Raw genomic sequence first — 25079 nt, 5'->3', positions numbered from 1 at the left:
ATAGGCTGGGAATGTGTTGTTATTTCATATCCAGATGCGTAAAACATTACTTTTAAATTTTCATCACACATATGGATAATCTACTCCCGAAAAACATGTGTAGTTTGCTATGTGGGGGCAGGCTCACAGATAGAGTGTGGGATGGGGACAGAGTAAAGGGGGAGGGATGCTTCCTACCGTCGGGGTTGCTACAGATGAAGACCCGGACGCTGCGTCCGGAGGGGAAGCTGTTCGGTGGCAGCGAGTTGAAGTTGCCGCTGATGGCCGCCCTGCGCATCGCCGACTCCCGCGGGCAGGGCTGCCTGCTCCCCGCTCCCGACGGCCACATGGGGGGCGACTTCCAGCGTGGCTGTACGCATACAAACACACACATACACGCAGAGAGAGACAAGGGAAAGAGGGAGTAACGTTAGCGCGGCCAGGGGCGCACACGCAGGCACATGGACATACATGTTTGCGCGCAGATTACCCTAGTTCATCCACACACATGGTGCGTTCAGTGTGGCAAAGGTGTAGAGGTTTTTAATTTTCTGCAAACTTCAGGCACATTTATTGGCACAGAATGTGACTCAAAGCTGTAAAATCAGATATAGACATGCATGGATGCATGCTCCATTTTTAAATGTGTGCATAGGGGCTCTTTTAAAGCAGATTTTTCTTTCATTAAATGTAGGAATAGTAATAATTTACAGAGTGAAAATAGTCCACTTTGCCATACTCGTAACGCCCATGTCACACTCACACATGAACACACCAACCAAGTTAGAATGGATCCACAAAATCTTCTCCAAACACAGGAATGAGATATTGAATGTGTTTGTTATTGCATTCGTGTGGTAGGGATACAATAATAGGATATTACGCACAGCCTACTACTGTCATGGTGCATGCGTAATTTGAATAGTGCATGTCCTTGGACGCATTCATGAATTTTCATGCCACTGTGGGACAAAACAGACAAAACAATACGAGACGATACAGAACTCGAATAGACGAGCAAGGCAAGCATCAGTCGTTTTCCCACCCAGGAGAAGATGCTTGTAAAGGCGAATAACCGCTACGGAAAGGTTATTCCGCCTGGAGCTGATGTCAAGTCGTTGGTTTCCGGAGTTCCTGAAATCTTTTTTTCAAAGCCGGAAAAACTAAAGAAAAAAAAGACAACAAAAAGCGAGGGGAAAGTTGGGTAGTCCACTACAAGAGCACTAAATATAATCCTCTGCAAACAAGACAACTAAACACCAGTGAGGCAGCGCATCCACAGAGAGGGACTTGACTACTAGTGATGCTGGAGACAGGCACAGAAACAGGACACTTCTTGTTGCTCACATTCATTCGTTTCATTTCGAGGCTTCCGAAAATATCCAAGCGTCGAGGACGGTAAACGGAGGATAAAAACGCCCATCAGAGTCGCTGTGGCCGAGAAGCGACGCCGAGAGACGGTAAAACGGACGCGGTGTGTCGGAGTGCTCCCCTTGGCATCCTGCTGTCTCTGCGAGCCGACTGAGCTCTGAGAGACAGAGAGTGGAAAGCTTGCGACAATAACAACACCTGTACCGGTTTGGATTTTCGAAATAAAAGAGTCCCCCTAAGCATTAAGATTTGTATACTCGCATCACACTGGTACACGAGGTTCAGATTAAAAAGTAATAATTGTTTGACATTCAAAATAATAAATAGACGGCCACATTTGTTCCTCCTTGCTAACACTCCTGTATTTTTACCCACCTTGTCCTCAAAATGTGCGCTTTTACGCTGAAGGCTTACTCCCTAATTCCGGGAGAGCTGTATCCTCTTCAGTTGAACTTGACGGAGGTGAAAGAGAGAGCTCTTTCTGTCCTTCTCCCTGTCTCTCCCCTCTCTCTGCTGGGCAGACTGGTGTTCACTCTGTCCCCATTAAAATTGCACTGGACAGCAAAGTCAGCAGTGATGTGTTGTGAATGACGTTATCACTCCTTCCAGTAACATGAACAGAGTGAAAGTAACGATCAGTGACAGCTCCAAAGGGGTTGTTTAGAAATATATAATGTATAGTGAGAGGGTTGTCATGGCTGATTGGAACCTGGACAGGGTGAGCAGGACCTTTGAAGGTGTTCCTCCCACAGACTGTATATATAATGGACAGCGTCGCTCCGCCTTTTCCCATTGAACGGATTTGAAGCCAAAATATCCCGTTTCAGAACGCTGCCATCTTGTAAATTTTCTGCAGCCAGAGTCTGCGCAGTAGGGAATTTGTGTTTCGACAGTAACGAGTTCTGCCCTACAGCGTACCGTCCAGAGGTCCTACAGAGTGTCTCTCTACGGCAGCTTTCAATCAAAGCAAACCCGGAAGTAAAACCATGTTTTTTAACCTCTAATAACTAATGAAAAAGAAACTTTTCAGAACATAAAACAGTCAAATGATAACAACATATCGCCACAGCATACCGATTTGTACGACGTGTATTTATTTTTTAAAGTTTGACCGCAGCCCCATTCAAATGAATGGGGGAGACTGAATTTTTGACCTATACTGCAGCCAGCCACCAGGGGGAGCAGCAGCGGCCTCACTTCGAGCCGAGCAAGATGACGTCCATTTTTTTTTTTTTACAGTCTATGGTTCCTCCACTCTTCCACAATAACAGCAGCTCTCTATAGCCTACATTTTTTCTGCTTACCTACTTGAAAAAATCAATACCAAATATTGTTTGGAGATCATTTGTATCGATTTCCAAAATGATTTTACTTCTTCTGTTGAAAAAAGTCCATTACAGTCAATTTGAGAGTAACATCCATAGTAACGATTTACTCTGTAGCTTCCTTAAACTGAGCTAATTTAGCTGTTATTACTCACATCACACTGAACATTTCCCCTGATGGTGAAGTAAAACAAGGTGACAGGACCGTATGAATCAGCATCGCACCTTATTGAGTTTTTCTGCCTCATCAACGTCAGTCTTTGACATTTTCTTTTCCATTCATCAGTCTTAAAATACAGTTCCATCCCATATTTTGTTCCATGACGAGCTTTCTTTATGTGATATCTCTGATTTTGTAGAGTTTTTGGCTTTTACCTCTCCTGTCTCATCTCTGCCTTGCCGTTGGTTGCGTTTGTTTTTCCCACCAAAAATAAACCAATGTCAAACTGAACCAGACTTCTTGGTGTTTTCTTTTATAACACTTTTTGCTAGCTAGTAACAGAAATGAAGGCTAACGCTGAAGTTAGCTTGAAATTCATGCATATTATAAAGATTTAATTTTGTTACACAAGTGGCAGAAATATCTGATCTGAAATATATTCAGTTTCCTGTTCATTTTTTAACCAAAATTAGATTAGCTGTTGTCGTAAGCTAGCCAAAATTACACAATGAGCCTACTAAATTAAGTAACGGCAGAAATGCAAGGAAAAAGTTAGAAGTAGCTTATTGTTAACTTAAAGATGGGGTTGGTAGTCAGATTTAGATACCCTTTTTGTTATACTGGTTAAAAGGATCTGTATATCCTGATGGCAACAATACATGACGTGTTCTTAAAAAAAGAGTGAAAAAAAGCCGCTATCTGCAGCCTGAGTAAACCTGGGAAAACACCAACCCATCCCTGCCATCAGGAGCCAAAATATTAAAACAATCAAATGCCGTCCTGCCGTTCTGCCCGCCTCCTGCGCGTACATTTCATTTTTGTTTTTGTTTTTAACTTTCACTATGATAATGTTTTGGTGGTTTGTTACCGCTGAGTGAGACATGAGTTGACGTAGTGCAAAACACAAACGATGTGCTGAGGACTGGTTTTAGTGGGGGCGTCGTTTTGGAGGAGCTTCGAGGGGAGGGGAGGGAGGAGTTAGACAGAGTCCTGAGGAGATGCTACATTCAAATTCATGCTAGTTTTCCGTGACTACCAACCCTAGCTTTCAGTTACATTACCTTGCTTCACCTTCCTGAGTTACTGTCACCAAAATTAGCCTAGCTTACGTCTTCTTTTTCTTACAATGGGAGCTAGCTTAAATGAGAAACAAAACTGAAACACGAGGGCTAAAGTTAAAGTTGCTGACTGGAAAATTCGGCTCAGTCGTCTGTCAAAAAAGGTCACAGTTGCTAATTCAAGTTAAAATACCTCATCATTTTCTAATTTTAGCACAGTCAGCTAATCTACTGTTTGGGTGAAAGTTAGCTTTAAAATCAGATTTATGGTTCTGCCTACTTTTTTATCCATCATTTTTGACATTATAAAAGAAGAGCATTAAATGTGTTGCTTATTCGAGTAAATTATACCTGAGTGTCCTTTCCTACAGATGGGGGTTGAAACAGCAGCAGTCCTCTGTGCAAAAGGAGGGGGGGAGGAGGAGGAGTTTGAATTAATTGCTTTATCGATAAATGTACCTCTGCTCTGCAGCCTCTGGTTATTCGCGCTGGAAGTTTAAGTGCATTGGATTTGTACTAAACAGAATTGATTACTGTGCTGCTCTTGTGAGGGGGGGAACGCTGAACCATATATTTCCACCCCCTCTCTGTCTTAGTGTTTAGCGGGCAGGAGAAAGCATTTCTCTGAATCTGATGAAGAGCGTGTCATTCGCCTGAACCTTAAGTTCAGCCCACCGCTCTAATGCTTTAAGTTATGATCATATAAAAGACGCATCAAGTCTTCAGATGCATAAGGTCCTGGGCTAACATTTCATACGACAGTTTTAGCATCTTACTGAAGGAAAAAAAAAGCTTTACTCATCTGTCTTAGAAGCTTGTTAATTTTTCAGCAACATGTCACATTTTCACCAAAACCGATGATGAAGATTTGATTTCAGGGAAACAAACAGGCAGATTAAAACATTTTGAATTAATGATGTCATATAGAGAGGTGGTAAACAGTGAGAAGAGTCTGACAGGTAGTAAGCAATCATGTATCTCATTTTTCTAAATCAATAAACACCATAAATGACGTCTAAGTATCGCAAGGAGCAACAAATCTGGCTCCCATTTCACATTTCATTCACCACATTCAGGCAGCTGCTGCACTAAACACACATTAATATTCAAACATAACGAATCTGACTTAATCCCAGCACATTTTCAAGTCTAGGGAGCACATTACCGTGACTGCAAATGCCAAATTTAACACATCATTTACGTAAGATAAAATAATTAGGCACTAGATGACTTACTGTTCTGCTGCAGGTCCCGAGGATGATTCTAGCGCTCTGCAGGCTCACACCGACCCATTTAAGGCAGCCTGCAGGGCCACCGGCTCACACCAGAACAAAATTCAGACTCAGGGAAAGCTCAAGAGGAGCGCCGGGGACCGGATCCTTGTTCCCAACAGTGTTGTGACCTTTCTTTACTTGATTGTTCGGCTCCCGCTCATAATCCCCAGTCAGTTAATCATGAGTGCACCTGCACTGGATTAATGCAGTGCTATATTTCGAAAGGATGCACTTTACAGAGCTTGTTGGCATGATGTGATATGTCAGTGAAGTGTGTTTTTGCATGGGCAAGCAGGGATGTTGTAAGTGTTTTCAGACCCTAGGTAAATAACCAGAGGGAGTAATTTTAAGTATTACCTCTGGCATGTTTCAGGGCTTCTTCCCCCCTTAAACCATTTGGCATCTTCGCCACTTCAGTGCCCTGAAGTGTAAGTAAACACCTCTGGGTGAGTGCTGGAGCATGTTTGTGCATTCAGGCATGGTAGCAGTAATTGCCATTTGTTGGGTTTATTGGCATGTATGCATGTGTATGTGTATGTGCTTGTGCGAGTGTCCCTAAAACCCTGGACCCCTCCGAGCAAAGATGAGTCACTGCGGTGACAAGATCTGATGTGTCACCTGGGAGGCGCTCAGACACAAAGGACAGATACAGCTGCTCACTTGAAAAACTACCATAGACATACTGTAATCATACAAATACACTGACTTTAATAATTGCTGGTGACGGATGGGTGTTTCGGTAAAACAGCTGGATGGGAATGAAGGTTGGGGAATCAGTTGGGAGGACAACTGGAAATGTCTATTCTTATATCCTCCCAGTTGGTACCACTACATTAACTCCTTAATTGCACTCCCCACTCTGTACTGGATTTCCCCTGCTAGCTGACTCAGAGATCAAGGACATTTAACCACACATGCTGATGCACCTCTTTGATTTACTGTCATTGATTGTAAATGTTAAGTTGGACAAAGTCCCAAAGACACGAATAATGCTTTTTTCTGGAATAAGCAGATGTATGTGTTGCAAATATCTTTTGTACCCTTAAAACTTGATGAGCAAAATGCATTTCTTTTTAAACCATGTTACACTTGAACTGCACAATCACGTCCTCTAAGCAAAAATAAGTGACATAAACATTCTAGAGGAATTATGTTTTAATGTAAGGACTGACTATGTATGAAGTGCTGACCTAAGCTCTGTGATTTTGGCTTAAATTGTGTAATAAACGTTAATCGACGTCAAATAAAACCAAATGTATAAAGTCTTGCTAGTGTCTCTATTAGCATGCTAGCACAATGATGATACTCACCATTAGAGGTGCAATTAATCATCAACATAGTAGACATTGCGGCGGCTGTGGCTCAGTGGGTAGAGTCGGTTATCTATCAATCGGAAGGTAGGCGGTTCGATCCCAGCTCCGGCAGTCACATGCCTAAGTGTCCTTGAGCAAGACACTGAACCCTGAATTGCTCAGAGTTGTGTGAATGTGAACGAATGAGATCATCTAATACTGATGATCCCTCACTACATAGCAGTCTCCACCATCAATGAGTGAATGTGGTGTGAATGGGTGAACGTGATGAATAGTGTAAAAGCGTTTTGAGTGGTCAGAAAGACTAGAAATAAGCACAAGTCCATTTACCATTTACAAAAATAGATGACAACTAGTCACTGGTCGATGGTGACATAGCAGACTTTTTCATGCTGTGTGCAGACATAATGGTGCGTTCCATTAACCGTGGCATCTGGATGTCGGACCTGGGAATGACGTCAGATCCGAGTTGATCCCATTCCAATTACCAGCTAAAACAACTCTGAAATTGTTTAGCCATTAGCTCCTGTCATTGTTAGCATTGTTAGCTAGGCAATGACAACACACTATGTGAAAGCAACATGATAACGTGTTCACAGATAGAACTTGCACAATACTCTTGGTGCGATTGATTTGATCACACAGAACAAGACTAAGTACAGGTTTTTTTTAATGTTGATGCCGAGAGAGGCCATATTGGATTTCAAGATTGGGTGCTACTGAAGTTGCTCTGAGATTCCAAGTAGGAATTCCGACTTAAAGCTGCTGTTGGTAGGAATGGTGTCAAAAACGTTACTTTTTTTATGCTGGGTTTAGAGAAAAGGTCATAAAACCCATCGGTACTCATCGGTAAGTGGAGTAAGTTGAGACTATTGCGAAATCTCTGTGTTTTCCAATGCCTTTATACCAAGCAATGTTATTATTCCTCTCGTTCCCGTTATGATGGACCAATCATAGCTAATCTCCAATCCTCTGTCCTGATTGGTTAAGGGGAGGCCCCTACTACGTCCTCCGATTGGTTATGAGTCCGGCACTATCATGATTGCACACGCCGATCTGTGTTTGGGGGCTTAGAGGAAATCTGGTTGGGAGGGATATTGTTGACATTCGAAGTCCCTCTCTCTGAACAGATGCTTACTCTGTGACTACCAACAGCAGCTTTATGGGGGAGTTCTGAGAGACGTATCCAACAGGCATCTCAGAATTTTCAGGGTGAAATGGAACGCCCCATAAGATTGTTTTCCGGAGATGAATTGCTGAGGAGTGAGACATCTTGCATTCTTGCATGCTGAGGATGGTGCATGATCATGCGGCAACCTCCGGTCTAAAAATGTGAGTCCAATGTGGAAGTGTTAAAAACTGCAGTTCATCGAGGATCTGCTTGAGGCTGGCTCCGGAAGTACCGGAAACCACATACACACCAATTCAAAAAAGCCGATCTTTACAGCAGAAATAAACATGTTTACAGCCTGGTACAAAAGATGAGTGTAGTCTGGATTGCTCATTTCTTGATCGGCACACACTGTAGTGGGGGTGAATGTTTTTTCTAACGTGGCAATTTCGAAGATATTAAGATTACGAGTCTTCCAATGAGAGGCACAGCTGACTTAATTGACAGGCGGGAACACTGTAGCTATTGGCTAGGAGGCTCAAAGCCCGCCTCTTAACATCACAATAGCTTGACAGCAGCAAGATGGCTGCCGCCGCTGATCGGCCTTAAAACAGCGCTTCAGAAACAGATTGGTGATGTCACAGATCGTACGTCCATATTTTATACAGTCTATGTGCATGATCCACCTTGAACTGGTAAACAAAACCTAGCAAAAAAATTACTAATGAGCGAGACAGCTTGCATCCAAACTATCTCTGCAGAGTGTAGTGTGGCAAATGCAAGCCTGCAGCAACCAGGAAACTACAGGGAAACAAAACATAGCAACATGGCGGCGTCCAATGCACCATTGCATCTTAAAAATGTATGAAGTCTGGGAGCATTTGACTGAATTCTGCAAAGCTAAGAGCTGCCAGTAAGATCTTTAAGCTGGAACTTGCTTTTCTTGGGATCACGCCAATAATACGTGAGAGTTTGAGAAGAAGGCACAGTGACATTCAACTTAATGGTCCAATGTTAAAGCCATGCTGTTTGAGTGTTACATCTCCAGTCCCTCACCTTCAAGTCTTTACCTCGTAGCACTTGATCATTTCACACAAAGCCACACATTTAAACTTCAAAGTGGCACAAAGAGAACAAGTCACAAGATTCCCAAATCCCTTAAGGATGCATCCTCTGGGAACCATGAATATCTGTTTTTTTAAAAACCCTGGCAAACAATCAAATACTTGTGGAGGTTGTTCAGTTCAAACTGCTGCACCATGCTGACCTACAAACAGGCAGCCAGCAGACAGCATAGCTAAAAACATTAGCTGGTGAATAAAATACGTAACACTTGAGCCATATTGAGTGTATGATCTTCTTTCAGCATGTCCTTCAATCCTAACCACGTCTGGTGTGACCATGCACTCAGACCCCACTCCATTCCCCTCCTCTGGTGTTCATTTCCACAGAGCTTTGACTGAATTAGAATTGGCTATAACATCCCTGATTGCCTGTGTAATCACAGGTCACTTGGAAGTGTCACTGCCACCAACACCTTCACATCCGCGTCTCATTTACCTGAGAAGAAAGAGCCCGTTTTTGTAATTTCATTTACATGTTCAGGTTTGTTGGCAGTGTTTGAATAATTAGGTAATTTTCTGTTTTCCTGACTTCAATTTCAGGCCTGTATAAGGAGCAGATGCTGCTTACCAATTTATTTATGCAAAGCAGATTAACTTTGGCACCCTGCAAATCACAGGGTTTACTCACGAGTGAAAAATCTACACAGTCAATAAACAAGAGCAGATTTTACAGCTTTGATTGTGATGTTCAAAATGATTCGGCCTCTTTGGAGCATTTTTCCTCCTCCACATTTCCTCCAGACAATGTTTACCTTCAAACATCTGATAACAGAACTCTCATAACAAAGCCCAGGAGATACCCCGGATATGACTGAATAGAAACCCGGCAGTACGGGCTTAGTGGGACTCAGACATAATCCAGCTATTAGCCAAGACAGGATTCCAATCAGAGCTGTACAACAACACTTTCCCTCACTCTTCCTCTCTTTCACCAGCAATACAAGGCATTAAGATGTGACCGGACACCTCCTAACCCCTAGACAGGATCAGTGGAGACACAAACCTGGTTAAACAGCTGTCAGTGGCACCATCGAGTCACAAGAAAGACAAATAAAGACCTTCCTGCACTTTGAGTAGGAAGAGATTGACCAAATGGTATCATAGGGCACGCTAACACAGTAAACTAGGATATCACAGTGCAAGGGGACACTGCATTAGTGTGCTTGTGCAATGGTCAGATGACAATGGACAATGTTAAGTACAGCGGCAAAATTAATACAAAGTACATTCTGAATTTATAGTATGCAATTATTTTGTGTTAAAGACACGATGCCAACTAGATGTTTTGTAGAGAGTATCATTTTTTAAACATGAGACTATGAGATAAATCAACTGCCTGAAATGCATTGCAGCTCTTCAAACTACAATATCAGAGCTCACTAGCTAGCTGCAAGAAACATACGGTTGTAAGGAAGTATTACACAAAACTTTGTAGCTGCACAAGTAGTGGCCTGTCAAGCTAGCTTTGCCATCATAGCACGGACCAGAAATATGAAATTTATTAGATATTTCTTTCTTAAAAGGTAGCATAAAATTTGATGTTACTGTAGCACACATATATTTGTAGTCGCTACACTGCAAAAAGCCAGCCTTCAAAATCAAAAAAAGTATACAAAAATTGGGGGTATATTACTTAGACTAAGCAAAATTATCTGCCAACAGAACAAGAAAATTCGGCTTGTCAAGACTTTCTAAAATAAGTAAAAATATCTAACCTCAATGAACCCTGAAATACCTTCAAATTACTGTATTTTCACTAATAACAAGTGCATTTTTCTTGATAGAAATAAAAAAACCCATTAGACCTATTTTCTCAATATGTTGAAAAATATTCTTAAATTAAGTAAATGCCATTATCTTTTTATTGTGCTTTTACACTTTTTATTTGTAGAGGAGAACAGTGGTTAGGGAAGAAAGGTGGGAGAGAGTGGGGGAATGACTTGCAGGAAAGAGGCCATAGGCTGGATTCAAACCCATGCCAACTGCTTCATGGGCGCGCAACTTAACCATTAGGCTAAAGGCTGATTTATACTTCTGCGTTGAATCAACGGCGTACCCTACGCTGGGGGTCCGCATAGCTCCCGTACCTACGCCGAGGCCTACGCACGTAGCTGACGTGCACCTTCTCCAAAATGTAAAGGCTGATTTATACTTCTGCGTCGCCCTACGCAGCAGGGGCTGACGCGGACATGAGCCCCTCATACTTCTGCGTCGGTGTGTCTGTGTCGCGCAGCAATTCTCCGCCGAAACGCCTGAGGGCAGTGCGGTCTCTCTGATAGCCGGTCGCCTGCTTCCGGTCCCGCTACGATCTCTGTTTACTTTTCCACAGAGATTCAGAGCGTGTTATGTTAATCTACAGCTGATACATGTTGCTGTTTATCATACAGACATGATTACATGAAGAATAGAGAGGAGGAGATGAAATACACGGCCGATGTGTGGCCGATGTCCGGGACCCCGGAAGTGCTGTGAATGCGGGAAAGACAAAGCCGTCGAGCGGACCAATCACAGAGCTTGCGGTCCGCGTCGGCTCTACGCGTAGTTACATTTTGGAGGAGGTGCACGTCAGCTACGTGCGTAGGCCTCTGCGTAGGTACGGAAGCTACGCGGACCTACGGCGTAGGTTACGCCGTCGATTCGACGCAGAAGTATAAATCAGCCTTAACTCCCCGTAGAGCCGACGCGGACTGCAAGCTCTGTGATTGGTCCACTCAGCGGCTTTGTCTTTCCCGCATTTACAGCACTTCCGGGATCCCGGACATCGGCCACACATCGGCCGTGTATTTCATCTCCTCCTCTCTATTCTTCATGTAATCATGTCTGTATGATAAACAGCAACATGTATCAGCTGTAGATTAACATAACACGCTCTGAATCGCTGTGGAAAAGTAAACAGAGATCGTAGCGGGACCGGAAGCAGGCAGCCGGCTATTAGAGAGACCGCACTGCCCTCAAGCGTTTCGGCGGAGAATTAAGTATGTTGGGCTCATGTCTGCGTCAGCCCCTGCTGCGTAGGGGAGACGCAGAAGTATAAATCAGCCTTAAGTCTGCACCCTAGTGCCATTATCTTAACATAATCACATGCACTAGGCATTACATTTCTTGAAACCAGCAAAGTTATACTAAAAACAAATTTACTTTTCTTGATGGAAAGACAAAAGTTAAGAATATATTTCTCATTATGTAGGATCATTATCTGCCTTGTAATTTTGAAGAACTTATCTGAATGTAATTATTTATTTTTGAAACGGTTTGAAATGTTAAACGTTTAAATATTAAGTGTCAGTTTACAGTACTGTGCTAACTGTACTAATATATAGTAGTACATATTTTCTATTGTTTCATTGAAAATAAAACAGTGGATTACATTTGGCTGTCATTTGTTTTAATTGTGTGAAGAGATACAATTGTGTCAAAGTCATGATTTCTTATTTCATGCTTGAAATAAGAAATTATATAGCAGGCTAATGTAAGCACAGCTGAGACTAATTAATATTTCAGCAGTTTTGTTAGTATTTGTTTAAGAATTAAAGCAAGAGATGAATCAAAACTCTGACTCAGTGATGGTTGTTCAAATAAATTAGGAGATACATAAATATTGGCTAGGTTTAACTAGAATGTAACTTCTGATTATTGTTAGCCTCAAAATACTTGTACTCCTTAATACTTGCTGTAATGTATTTTGGACACACTCTTATCCTTACTGCTCACTCATCTGAAGTCAATTCAAAAATGATTATCAGCTACCAAAATATAGAATATTCAAGAACTGGAGCCAGGTTCAAACAGACTTTTACACAACATGTACAAATCTCCTCCTACTCCTCTTGATAACTTCACTCAGAGTGTGAATCCTCCACCACAACAAGCGTCAGCCAAGACACTGCAGTTATATTTGGTTACTGGCAGTGTGAGATGCATTTTAGGGTCAAACCAAAGCCTAGACGCGGACCATAGAGTTATTTACAGCTCTTTATGAGCATGTCAACAATAGCACTTTTCATTGCTCACCAATTAGCAGGTTTGTTTGTGCTCCAGTTGTGACCTTTGGTGCGTAATTGATTTGAATCTATGTTGTCACTTTTTTTAAGTGGGTGGAAGTGAAGGTGTAGAGACTTAACACAAAAATACACACACATACATGCATTTGCTTGTTGGGTATTAACCATACATACACATTTATAACAGTATTGAAAAAAATGATCTCACACCTACACAGGAAACACCCACATTAAAGGAAAGTATTGGATCGACAGTTAACATTTTTTGGAGCATTTGAACGGAAATCAACATTTGAGATTTATTCAAAGCGTCTTGGCCCAACATACAGAGAAAGTTAACTGCCTGTAGCATCTTTTTTTCTGTACTTACCATGCTAGCTCACCATCACTCTATCATGGCTTTAACTGCAGCACTTAAATCTCTGCTGTAGAGAAGGCCTGAAATCAGTAAGATATCTGAGCATACAAAGTGTGTGTTCATGTTATTAAGTCTCGGCACGCAGGCCTCATTATGTTCAAATACACTGATTCCAACCTTTCGTCCCTAAAATAATGATGAAACTCTTTCTCATGTATCTTGATTTATTATTGATGAACCTACACCTTTCATAGTTTAACACTTTCCATGAAATAATGACTTCCTTTGTATTGACATTTTTTGATATAATGAAAATGTAATCTTAGAAGTTTTGCAATTCTTAGCTTTCCTGAAACATGACTTAATCAATGTAAAAGTCATAGACTATATAAAACATGGATGTAGTCTTTTTGATGCCCACTGCTGGTTTCAGGAGAGATGTTTTAAAGCCTAGCAATAGCAGGTGATGTGGTATAAGCTGACCCAACTTCACTTTCCTTCAACCTAGAAAAATGTAAAGAGGTGGAGATGAGGAGGGTTTTTTAACCGCTTTACAAACCGCTACAATACACCCACCTGTCAGTCAACTAAGCCGTGCCCTTCATTATGCAAACTTATGTCTAACTTTCTCATTAGCCTCATTTTTGAACATTGGAGTTTGCTGCTTGATAAGATGGTTTGTTTTACAGCAACATTATGGCCAAAGCTCTGCACCTACTCCTCTAATACCAAGAAAGCATCCTTTTAACCCTCCTTTTATGTTCGTTTCTCAGGAACAGCAATAATGTTCCTAGGTCAACTTATTTAATTATCCAAAAGTGTCAGAACCCCAAAAAATCCCAATAAACATGTTTTTAATTTTATTATTAACTCCATTTCTAACCATTTAAATCAATATTTAGTGCAATGGTGTTTTTTTAATTCTCACAGATCATGGTTTAATGAGGATAACTCACTTTTTTTTAATGAAAATTCATGTTTAAACTTTTTAAATGTACATTGGAAAGACTTAAATATAAATACAATAGTTTGACATGACATAAATTATTTTATTTTTTTTATGAAGTGATGTTGATAAATTAACCCAGACACCTCTTCTGTCACATGCTGCCCAGGTTTTTATGCTGTATTTAGCTGGTTTTCCTCTGGACCTGTTTCTGTGTAATTTGCTCTTCCTAGTTTGAGTCTGAGGCTTTGAAAAAAGACAGAGAAGAAGGAAAGCCTGCTCTTATTCTTGTCCCTCATTAGATCACACTTTACCAAGATGTTATCCAGAGTGGACAGGCTGCCATCCTTCCACTGCTTGGAGCAGTCTGAAAGAGCTTAGGTTTGTGTGTGAACAGCAGGGAAACTGACCTTACCACACTTTGACTGTGTGTGCGAGGCGGCCGCCAGGAAATGTAGCATAAATAATGTAAAATATAGTTGCTGTGTCTGGCTTCCAGGAGTGGAAATGAAAATAATGGCTACATATAAGCTAGCTCAGCACAGGAAGACACAAAGCTCCCTGCTGGGCCCTTCATTAACCTGCTCTTGTGCTGCTTAGGACCCTTCCTATAGAATCCTGTGAATGCAGTTTCATGTGTCCGGTCATATCATCTCTCAGCAGCAGCCGTCAACAGCTGAAGGAAATCACTTTTGTCATGTGCTGCATTATTTATGGGCAATAATAGCAGCAGCAAAACAGCTGCTTTAACGTGTCAGAACCAATAAAGGCCACAATTTACTTACATAACAAAAGCATGCTTACTTGTTGCTGGTCACTTTGAAAGGGGTGATTACCACTGAAGTGAGGAAAATCATTCATTTTGTAACAATTGCAACCTGTGCAACTTCAATTTAGGAAAACTAGAGTTCACAAGCTGTGACATGTTTGATTGATTGATTGATTGATTGATTGATTGATTGATTGAAAATGACTAAAATGATGATATACTTGCTTATCAGCAGCTCAAAAGTCAGTTTTCTTGACCTATTTCAAAAACGCAATCAACCAATCAATTTTTATTTGTATAGCTCCAAATCACAACAAACGTTACCTCAAGACGCTTTTACAAACATAGCAGGTCTAGATCACTCTATGTCAAATTATGAACAGAGACCCAACTTCAAGACAGGATAAGACTCAGTCTGACCCCACCTTAATCCATCATGAGCATTGCACGTTGCAGTATGTAGCTAGTTACTGTGGTGAGGAAAAACTTCCTTTTAACAGGCAGAAACCTCGAGCAGAACCAGACTCATGTTAGACAGAGTTGGGTCTGGAAAGAGGGATAGAGGAGAATGAGAGAGAGGTGATAGTGATGAGACGAGTCGTAGAAGCTGTTGCCGCTGGAGTCCAGCACGTCCATATCAGCTGGAGTCCGGAACGTCCGCAGAAGGAGGACGTCTACGGCAGCTCAGAGGGACCTACGAGATAATGGAGCTCAGGGACTGTAGCCTCTGCAAGTGGGGTTTGCGCTTAAACCTGCTTTCAGACTTCTTGATAAAAATAGATAAATTGAACAAACACGTTGCTGCTCCTGGTGATCATTTGGCATATTAGCAATACACATACCATGAGCTATTGATTTCCTAATCTCTTAATGAGTATGTAGAGTCTGTAGGTGGGGGCCTGGACTTTCTGAGTGAGCCTCTGTGTAACTTACTGTTTACAGTGACACTGGGACTCTCCAGAAACAGATAATTAGATGCTATTCAAGAGGATATGCTGCACAAGAAATGGATGGTGTTTTCTTTTGCAGATGTATCTGGAGGGCCGAATTTCGCTTTTGTTTTGATCTGAACACACAACTGCTTCTTGAATTGCTTACTGGACTCCTAACATTTCAATGCATCAAATTGGAAGTTGTTAAACACTGTTTTGTTAGCCATACAAAAGGTTCTGTTACGGCTTGAGCAAAGGACCAGGACCCAAATGCAGAGTACAGGGAAAAAATTATTTATTAAGCAAAAAACCAAGGTTCAACTAAAGCGCCTTGCGGGTAAAAACAACTGAGAAAAAGTACAAAACTAGGAGTAACACAAAATCACCCAAAAAGGGGGAAAAAGGTTCTATCAAAAAACTCACAAACAAAAAACTAGGAATCAATCCTCTGGAAAAAACTTGAGATAAGTACACAGAAAGCGTGGCTTGAATCTCCTCAGGAGCAAGGCTGCAATGGGACATGGAGCATGCGGCTAGAGGAAAATAATCTGGCACTGGAGGAGTGTTTGGTGGCAGCTTAAGAAGCCAGTGCTGATGAGAAAATCAGGTACAGGTGTGCCTGATGAGCCTCACTCCTGAGGAGACCGGCCCCGCCCCTACCCATGCAACCTGCAGGCAGAGAGAGAGAGGGTTAGGGCAAATAACAAAAAAATCAGGACCATAACAGGTTCACTGTCATCCAGAAGCTAATGGGTCACTTGATCGTTGAGCAATGTAAGTATACTGACATTGGTAACTGGCCCATACACAATATACAGTACATTATACAGAATTTCAGTTGGATCAAATTGGACAGGAAATATTACAATGAAAGTTGTGGCGACATCAAACCTTCATTAAACTGTTTTTGTTCTTCCGATTTACCCTCCTATAGAGTGCTATCAAGGCAATTTCCTGTTTCCTGTCATGTCGTTTCTCTTGAGAAGCCATCAAAAGCTGTTTATGGGCAAAATAAAAGCAGAAATACATCTAACATGTCATATCTAATGAGGGCTCCAATTTGCTTACATTCACTCCATGAGTCATGCAATTGTGTAAAGACAGAGACAATGATGTTGTTGAAAACAGGACATGTTATTAGGAGAGGCACTTAGGAGTGAAATGATGCACTCTGACAATTTGAACAGTAAAAGACAAATTATCTACAAAACAGAAGGATCCATATTTTCACAACTTCACACCTTTTATTTTATTCCCAGTGAGCCAATTCCTGTCACATGCCTTGTCATTTCAAAGCATGAATCTTGTGAAATGGGTCCCCTGATGTCCTCACCATCATGCTTATACAAACAACGAAAGGAAAATGGCTTGTTGAACCTGAAAAGTTAAAGGGAATAGTCAGAAGTGGTAAAGGAAATATAGCTCTTTATTCAGTTTAGTGCAGAGCAGAAGGATGACAGCACCGCTGTGACCTATCGTCACATTAATCTAAAGATGATTGGTGGCCCACCAGTGTTCCACCCGTGTCTCATGGGATTAATATGATGTCAGGACAGAAAATATGACCCTCCATCTGGTGCTAATTCCTCAAGTCAGCTGCTGTTAGTATGACGTTTGGAAGAAAAGTTTCCCTTTAATGGCTCTAATGTCTTCATGTTAACCTTTAGGCAGTGGCTTACATTACAATACAAAATTCCCGAAAGAAAACTAGTGTCATAAATTAAAATGTGCAAATTTAATATTTATTAAAGTACCTTTTGTTTTTTCTTTAAGCAAGGTGATTATTGTCCATAGACTGTATATTAACAGATAGAACACAGGTCAAAAAAAAATTTGAAATACATATCAAATACATTCTTATCAATCATGGTTTCTGTCATTATAGTTAGTTCTTAAAGCTAGGGCTTGTAGTCACAGAAAACTAGCATGAATTTGAATGTAGCATTTCCTTGGGACTCCGTCTAAACCCCCTCCCTCCCTTCGGAGCTCCTCCAAAACGACGCCCCCGCTCACATGCACAAGCGCCGCTGATTCGCGACCATATGATCGTGACTGATTCAAAACCAGTCCTCAGCACATCGTTTGTGTTTTGCACTACATCAACTCATGTCTCACTCAGCGGTAAGAAAACACCAAAACATTTTCATAGTGAAAGTTAAAAACACAAACAAACATGAAATGTACGCGCAGGAGGTGGGCAGAATGGCAGGATGGGATTTGATTGGTTTCATATTTTGTCTCCTGATGGCAGGGATTGGTTGGTGTTTTTCCAGGTTTACTCCGGCTGTAGATAGTGGCTTTTTTTCCCCCCTCTTTTTTAAGAACACATTATGTATTGATTACCATCGGGACATAAAGATAATTTAAACCAGTATAACAAAAAGTGCATCTAAATCTGACCACCAACCCCAGCTTTAACATGCTGATTTATGTTAAAGTGTTCAATTTTCTGAGTGTAGTTCTTATCCGTTATTTGATTTTTCAAAATGATAGTCTGTACTCAATGTGTAAACCCTTCATCAACTTGCTTTAAAAAAAAACTCTGACAACCCAAAACCCATGAAGTGTTGAAGTCTCATGCTAATAGCGGCTAGTTAACGTCTCTTCTTTGACATCTGCTGTCCAATTGTCCAACTGTTGCTGGGCGGAAATTAAGCAATGGGGGAATAAAGGTAGGAAAAAAGTAAGTACACTTGTAAAAGTGGACTAGCTAAGCCTAGCTAAGTTAGCCTCAATATTTGTGGTGGTAAACACTGTTTAAATCACCTTATAACACCAGCAAAAGCAAAACCAGACCGAATAGAAGCTCAAAAAAACATGTGTTACTTGAAAAATATGTTAATATAATTTTTACTTGTTGGGGTGTTGCACTGTTCACATACTACTCTTTGAACACCAGCATTTTCACAATCAGTGCTCAACCCAGATGTCAGGCATCTTAGTGGTTATATGTGCAATAGATCGAGTGCATACCATATAAACCTCACCCTACATGGGCATGTTTGGCCAGGCCTGGGCCAAACTGGGGCAAGATGTTTAGTCCACATGTGGCCCACAGAACACCTGCTGTTACCCAAACCATGTCCAGCGCAAACCATTTGGTCCAACCAACATTTGCCAGTGTTTCAACAGAGTTGCCAAAAGTTATATAAATTCAGCCCAAAATGTGTCTGTTATCTTGGGTAAGCTGTTCAAATTGTGAAGGACAGCATATCAAAGACATCTGGGGATGTATCTCTTCAGTGACAGTCCACCATCTGTCTGCTCTGTTAGCGTGACGGACGTAGCAATAGGAGCCTTCAAAATTCATGCATCTGAGGAGAAACCCAACCCCTACTGTATTTGCAAATTATTTTGTGCAAGTGCTTCAATGTATGTGTGTAAAGGTAGTTGTAACATTTCAGCAATAAACAGATGGGAGAACAGGATAAAGGAGGGAGGGATGAGTGTTCAGCATGCTGGAAGTCCCCTGTTCTTCTGTGTCTGATGATTAAACAGGTTGCTTTTGTCCTTCTCTGGTCCCACTTGTCTCCTAATTGGAAAATATAAAAATATATTTACCATGATAGTTTTAGTGTGCATTTTTTTTGGCTCATTCTCAAAGGGACATTGATGTTAACTACTTTTAGTCACAGTTTCGTGGATACATAAAAAATAGACTTTTAAATGTTTGTATAATTTTAAATTCCAAATACCTCTCTGTTATATTTACTTTAATTCCAGACTGATGATGTGATATGAGGTGATAGCATATTGGGATGGGAACGAAATCAGCTCAGCTCAGCTTTGTATGCCACGGCTTAAAGAGCCAAACAGATCATTTGAATTCCCCTCACGGACAATCACATTGGAGTGATAGATGTGGTGGTGTGTGTGGTTATGTGTGTGTGTGTGTGTGCATCTCGTAATTTCCATCTCCTTCTCGGTAAACATCCCTATTCACGTCCTTTCTCCACAACCCTGAGCTTGAAGAGCCCAAGCAGATGAAGCGTTTGAATTATACCCGACATGCAGGAATTCAAATGAGTGTCGAAGGTCACAATAAAGAGCAACACAGTGTGTGTCATACGCAGCTTCAAGCATGCCAAGCGCTTTACACTGAAGCCTAACAAATACCAAATTTTAAAAATATATATGATTTTATGATCTTCAGTTTAATACCACATGTCCTCAGACAGGTGTATATCAAAATCTGGCCCCAATTCCCATCTCATGTATATGAGACCAACAGCAGCAAAGTCAGCTACAAATCCTTTACCATCGCCATCACATTGTTTGTATTCACAACGTCTGACACTGCAAATAGTTCAGACTTTCAAAACTGTCTTCACTTCAAAATAAGTTGGTGAAATTAAAGGACTTGGTCTAAGCGTGTGCCCCGTAAAACAAAGGCTATAGTCCTTGTGGAAGTGGTTTCAGGTTCGACTCCCGGCCTGGGCCATTTTCTGCATGTCTTCAGTCATTCCCCACATTTCCTGTCTTTCCAGCTTTAACAGCTAAAACATAACCACAAATAAATACATTTAAAATTATAATTATAATTTCCTCTCCTATACATTTTTTTTTTCGATCTCAAGGTTGTCAAATCCCAAAAAATTAAAGTGTATCATATGGTTAACTACCAGTCTGAAATGTTGCAGCAAGTCATTGTTGATTGATTAGGTTGAACCAAAATTCAAAGGCAATGTCTGATTTTCATTGTTTCATTTTCAGTCATTTTGTTTATATTACTTCTGTCAGTTTAAAGTTATGTCAGAGACATTTGTGGGGTTTTTTTTTCTTTGACAGAAGGATACCAACAATTTTGTCCACGTGTGTACATATATATATATACATTTTCAAGTTATATTTTAGGGCATTTTTGCCTTTATTAATAAGACAGGTGAAGAGAGACAGGTAATGTGGGGAGTAGAGAGTGGGGGAAGACCTGCCGCAAATAGTCAAGACCAGGAGACTCCTGCAAAGTGGACTATAGCCTCTGTACATGGGGCCACTTATGGCCCTTTTCAACTACACAGTTCAAGCCCTACTCAACTCGACTCGGCTCTACTCGATTTGGGTACCTTTTCCACCAGCCCTAGTACCGACTCACGGTGGGCGGGGTCGTCATAACACAGCTGCGCAAGACTGCAGTGTGAAAACTTACTGCTGCGCGAAAACTGCGTTCACGTAATTTTGAACGCGACACAAACACAACAAATGGCTGGTTTGATTCCTGTGTTAGGCGACGCGCTCATGACTCTTCGTTGATGACATTCTCTGACCAATCAGTGGACGGCAGTCCCCCGACGTCACCTTTTAGTATCGGCTCAGCTCGCTTGGAACCAGATCATAGCAGGTACGAAAAACTGGTATATGACGCGCCTGTGGAAACGCAACACAAACCGAGTAGAGTCGAGTCAAGTCGAGTAGAGCAGGGCTAAGACGGGCCTGTGGAAAAGGGCCATTCGACCGCTAGGTCACGGAGCCCCAAGTATAATTTTGTTACAATGACAAACATTATGTGTAAACCTTGAAAGAGTTTGGTACAATGTCTTGCTTGTTTCATAAAAATGATAGATATGTATTTGTATTCTTGAAAAGAAAAATGCTATTGAGTGATTGAAAGAGGTCTGATCCATGTACTGTAGTGATTGACAAAGTATCTGCAGCTCCGGGCTCAGGTGAGTACCGTTCTCATTGCCCCAGGTAGACAAAGCCTTCAATAAGCACGTCAATCACTCTTCCCACTTACAGAGCAGGAGCGGTAAACACAAGCAATGATGACTGGAGGGGTGTAAGAGAGAATAAAAAACACTTTGAAAGATAGTTAGCTTTGATGTTGCAGCACTTCAAAGATATCCTCGCCTCTCGCGTGTACGCCCCTTTGCCGTACCTCGACTTCAACTCGGAAGTGACAGGAAGTCTTTCCCCCTTTTTCCTTTCACATCTGTTCTTTTCTACATTTCAGAGTCTACAAATGTTTTCCTCTTTTTGGAGTGTGTGACATCAGAAAGCTTTCGAAGGAGCCGTACGTGTGAGTGTGTGAGTGAGTGTGTGTGTGTGTGGCGGAACAGATTTGTGAAACGGGTTGCCGTATCCCTTTCCCGCTGAATCAGGCTGGTTCTGTTTGTCAAATTATCTCCTTGTGTTAATTTTATTTACAAAAAAATAATTACAGAGCATTTCAATGGTACGGATTTGTTATGTAATACACAGTTCACTGGAAAAAATAACCCTCCAATAACAAGAAAAAAAAACGTATCTCAAGGCACTTTTACCTTGAAATAAGCAAAAAAATCTGCCAATAGAAAAAGTGAAAACTTGCTTGGTAAGATTTCTTAAAATAAGACGTAATATTTAGAAAACTGTGATCTTAAAGTTACCAGAGTAAACTTATTTTAAGCAATATTTTACCAGTATTTTAAGGCTTAGTGTCTCAGAATAAGACAGGAATGCTAACAATTAGTATTTTTCCTCTCAAAAAAATATTTTTGCAGTAATATTTCATGTCAACTTCTTCATTTGAGATATATTCACCTTAATTACAGTGATATTATAGCGGCACTTCTCTAGGTTTAAGAGCATCCTGTATTTGAAATAAGATTACAAAGTTTAATTTGAGCATTTTGAGATATAATGTCTTCTCATAGTGAGCTGGATATACTAATATTTAGTCTTTTTGTTTTTAGGATAAGCCAGCTATGCTCTAAAGTAGGTGTTTCATTGTGTGCATGTAGTTTGAGGATGTTTATTTTGATCTGATTTAGAAGAAACAGTGCCTGAAAACTGTAACCCACCCTTAAAAAAAACAACTTTTCTTTTTCTTTATTTTTTTTTTATCAATGGTGCTGTTTTCTGATAGAATCTCCAATAAAATGCATTTACTTAAATCAAGTAAAGTGTTTATCTTAAATCAAGATTATCCGTCTTCTTCAAATAAGATCGCAGCTTGAAAAATGTATGAAATGTAAAATAAACCTTGATTCTTCTAAATTACAACTCAAAACAAGATCATTTCAAGATTGTTTGACTTAACAAGATATTTAAGATGTCTTAAAACAAGTCCCTCTATCTTGCTCAAATGTTACTTGTTAAGTTAATTTATCTTGAATCAAGTGGGATAAGACATTTTGACTAAAAGAGACTATTTCACTTGGTAAGATTTTGAGTTTTTGCAGTGTATGAGCTAAACGTCAGCTGCTTCCTATGTAGATGTACATTCATTCAAATTTTACAAGTTAATAATTCATACAAATTATTATTTCCTCATGCATGTAAAAGTGACTCACAAATGTCAAATCTCTTGATTAATAATCTATCAGCCAGCTGTAGCACAGATGATGCGTGTGAATGTGTGTGGCACAGAATAATGCATGCCATCCTGTGATTGTAAATGATCAAAAGCTTCTTTTTTTTTTTCGATCAGAGGAACGCACTGACAACTTTCTTTCGTGGTACGCAAAAAAATTTGCCACAGTGGAGGCATGTGGCCTTTGATCAGTAACGCCGCTTTCCAAGAAGCGATAAATAATGGAGCTGTACATTCCCAGAGCTCACACAAACGCTGTATTTTATCATGTCTCTTGTGCCTTTCCTTTTTCCCATGGTGTCGTTTGAATGACACGAAATTGCTCTGGGAAACGTTCGGATCTACTTCACCATAACGTGCGCTTAAACAGGGGATACTATTTTAACACTGGATGTGCTTTTTCATCAGTCTGTATGTCTTAAAGAGCATTTCTTGTAAAAGGAATCCTAGAGTAAGGCTTAATTTCCACAGAGGTTACATACTCATTACTTATCATTAAGCCAGCACAAGTGATCCCGTCTAAATAACCAGCCTCACACCGTTGACATCTCACTTAAAAAGCCTCTAATTAAAGTCCATAAATCAAACTCCACAGGTGAGCCTGATTCATTGCTGTCAAAGAGCACTGCCGAGACACGACAGAGCGTCATTTCCAGCACAGCCCCACAGGTCTATTAACAGGAATTCTCCACTGTTGGCTCACCTGTCTTTTGTAGCCAGAGTGCCGAAATGGAGCAGCACAATGGAGATGTAAACGTCTCTCGGGCTGTCAGGCAGAGACGGTTAATTGTGAGGGAGAAACAGATGGTGCATGAAAGCTTTGGAGAAACCTTTTTTCTTTCGCCTGTTTGAGTTGTCATTAAAGTGGAAGAGGAAGTTGAGTGAGGTAGCTTCAGTCAGAGGAGGATCTCTTTCGTGCACGGCCAGGTTGGGAGATTTTTTTGAAAGGCTCGTTTGGCTCATTGAAGGACTCTCGTGGGCTGACTTTCAAATCATGCTTGATGAATGTGAAAGTAAGGTTTCGAAAGCGACTGGAACACTTTGAGAGCGGAATCATGTAGAAGTGTCAACTACTCATCGCTGCAAGTCAGAAAAGTAAGGCAGGGAAATGAGGGAAAAGAAAGCAAAAATGGGCACTAGGATTATTTGTGAGGCAGCACAATGAGGGCCTGTTTCTGTCTTTGTGCTCCCTTTCATTCAAGGCAGGACCACCGAGGCAGAATGCTAAGCTAATGAGCTCCCGCAGGATAGCACCACTTTTACTCAAAGACAGATTACTCTGAACCAACTCTCTTATTACCAGCCGGCTTAGTGCTGCCCAGTACAGCGTTAGCCTAGCTTAGCTAAGCTTGCCAAATCCCTCAACAGATCATATCCCTTCAGAACTGTTTGCCCACTCCAATTTTCTGAATTATATATATATACACACATCTCTGCTTCCATCCCCCTTTTAAATATTGCATACACTATCAGTCTCAGTCAACATACTGTGAAGGTATTGCGTGATTATTTCTGTCCTGTTACCATTTTACAGAGGAGGGGGAAAGTAGCTCAGGTACACAGCTTGAAAATATCATCTTTCTAATCTAATTTTGCTCCTCTGCTCTGTTGTCTGCCAAAGTATTAATCACTCTCAGCACACCTGCCTGTGTGAACTCAGACACGAGCAAATAAGCGCCAAACACACACGCCGGGTTGTGCTTTACAAAGACAACCCATTTATAATTAGCTCTGCTTTGCTTCCAAAAACAGAGACAACCAGTTGGGGGGGTATTAATTACAGAGCATTAGCGGGTCTTAGAAAGCAGTGAGGTGAGAGTGATACCAAGTTAACTTTGTAAGAAGTTGTTCAATCTAAAATAGAAGACAGAGGACACAGAAATGACAAGGTAGGGTTGTGAACTACAAACATTGTATGGAGTGTTAATGTGTAGGAAAATAAAATGGATGTTAATGTCACGGCAACACAACCCTGGCACGAGCGAGGTCTAGGGCATCCAAGCATTGGCTGCCCGTGCCATAATAAAGGTAGGAATCCGGCTGTCCAGCAAAAGGCAAAGAGAAAAG

The 25079-nt window shown here is 41.0% G+C and overlaps 1 protein-coding gene and 1 long non-coding RNA gene across 2 annotated transcripts in view; one reads left to right on the top strand and one right to left on the bottom strand.

Annotated features, from left to right (window-relative positions):
• The window catches only part of LOC117807064 (NACHT and WD repeat domain-containing protein 2), a 68697-nt gene extending 67356 nt beyond the window's left edge, over window positions 1–1341 (bottom strand). The window contains exons 1-2 of the mRNA XM_034676119.1: window positions 1327–1341; window positions 178–349 (exon numbers count right to left, since the gene is read on the bottom strand). Of these exons, the coding sequence (XP_034532010.1) occupies window positions 178–349; window positions 1327–1341 (187 nt within the window). The remainder of the gene's footprint in view (window positions 1–177; window positions 350–1326) is intronic.
• LOC117807067 overlaps window positions 1–25079 on the top strand; it is a 113468-nt gene that overhangs the window by 79046 nt on the left and 9343 nt on the right. The gene's annotated exons all lie outside the window — the stretch shown is intronic.

This window comes from Notolabrus celidotus, chromosome 23 (assembly GCF_009762535.1).
Source record: "Notolabrus celidotus isolate fNotCel1 chromosome 23, fNotCel1.pri, whole genome shotgun sequence".
NCBI classification, from domain to species: domain Eukaryota; kingdom Metazoa; phylum Chordata; class Actinopteri; order Labriformes; family Labridae; genus Notolabrus; species Notolabrus celidotus.
The sequence above is the reverse complement of the archived record's forward strand: the minus strand, read 5'-3'. Positions and strand labels throughout refer to the sequence as shown.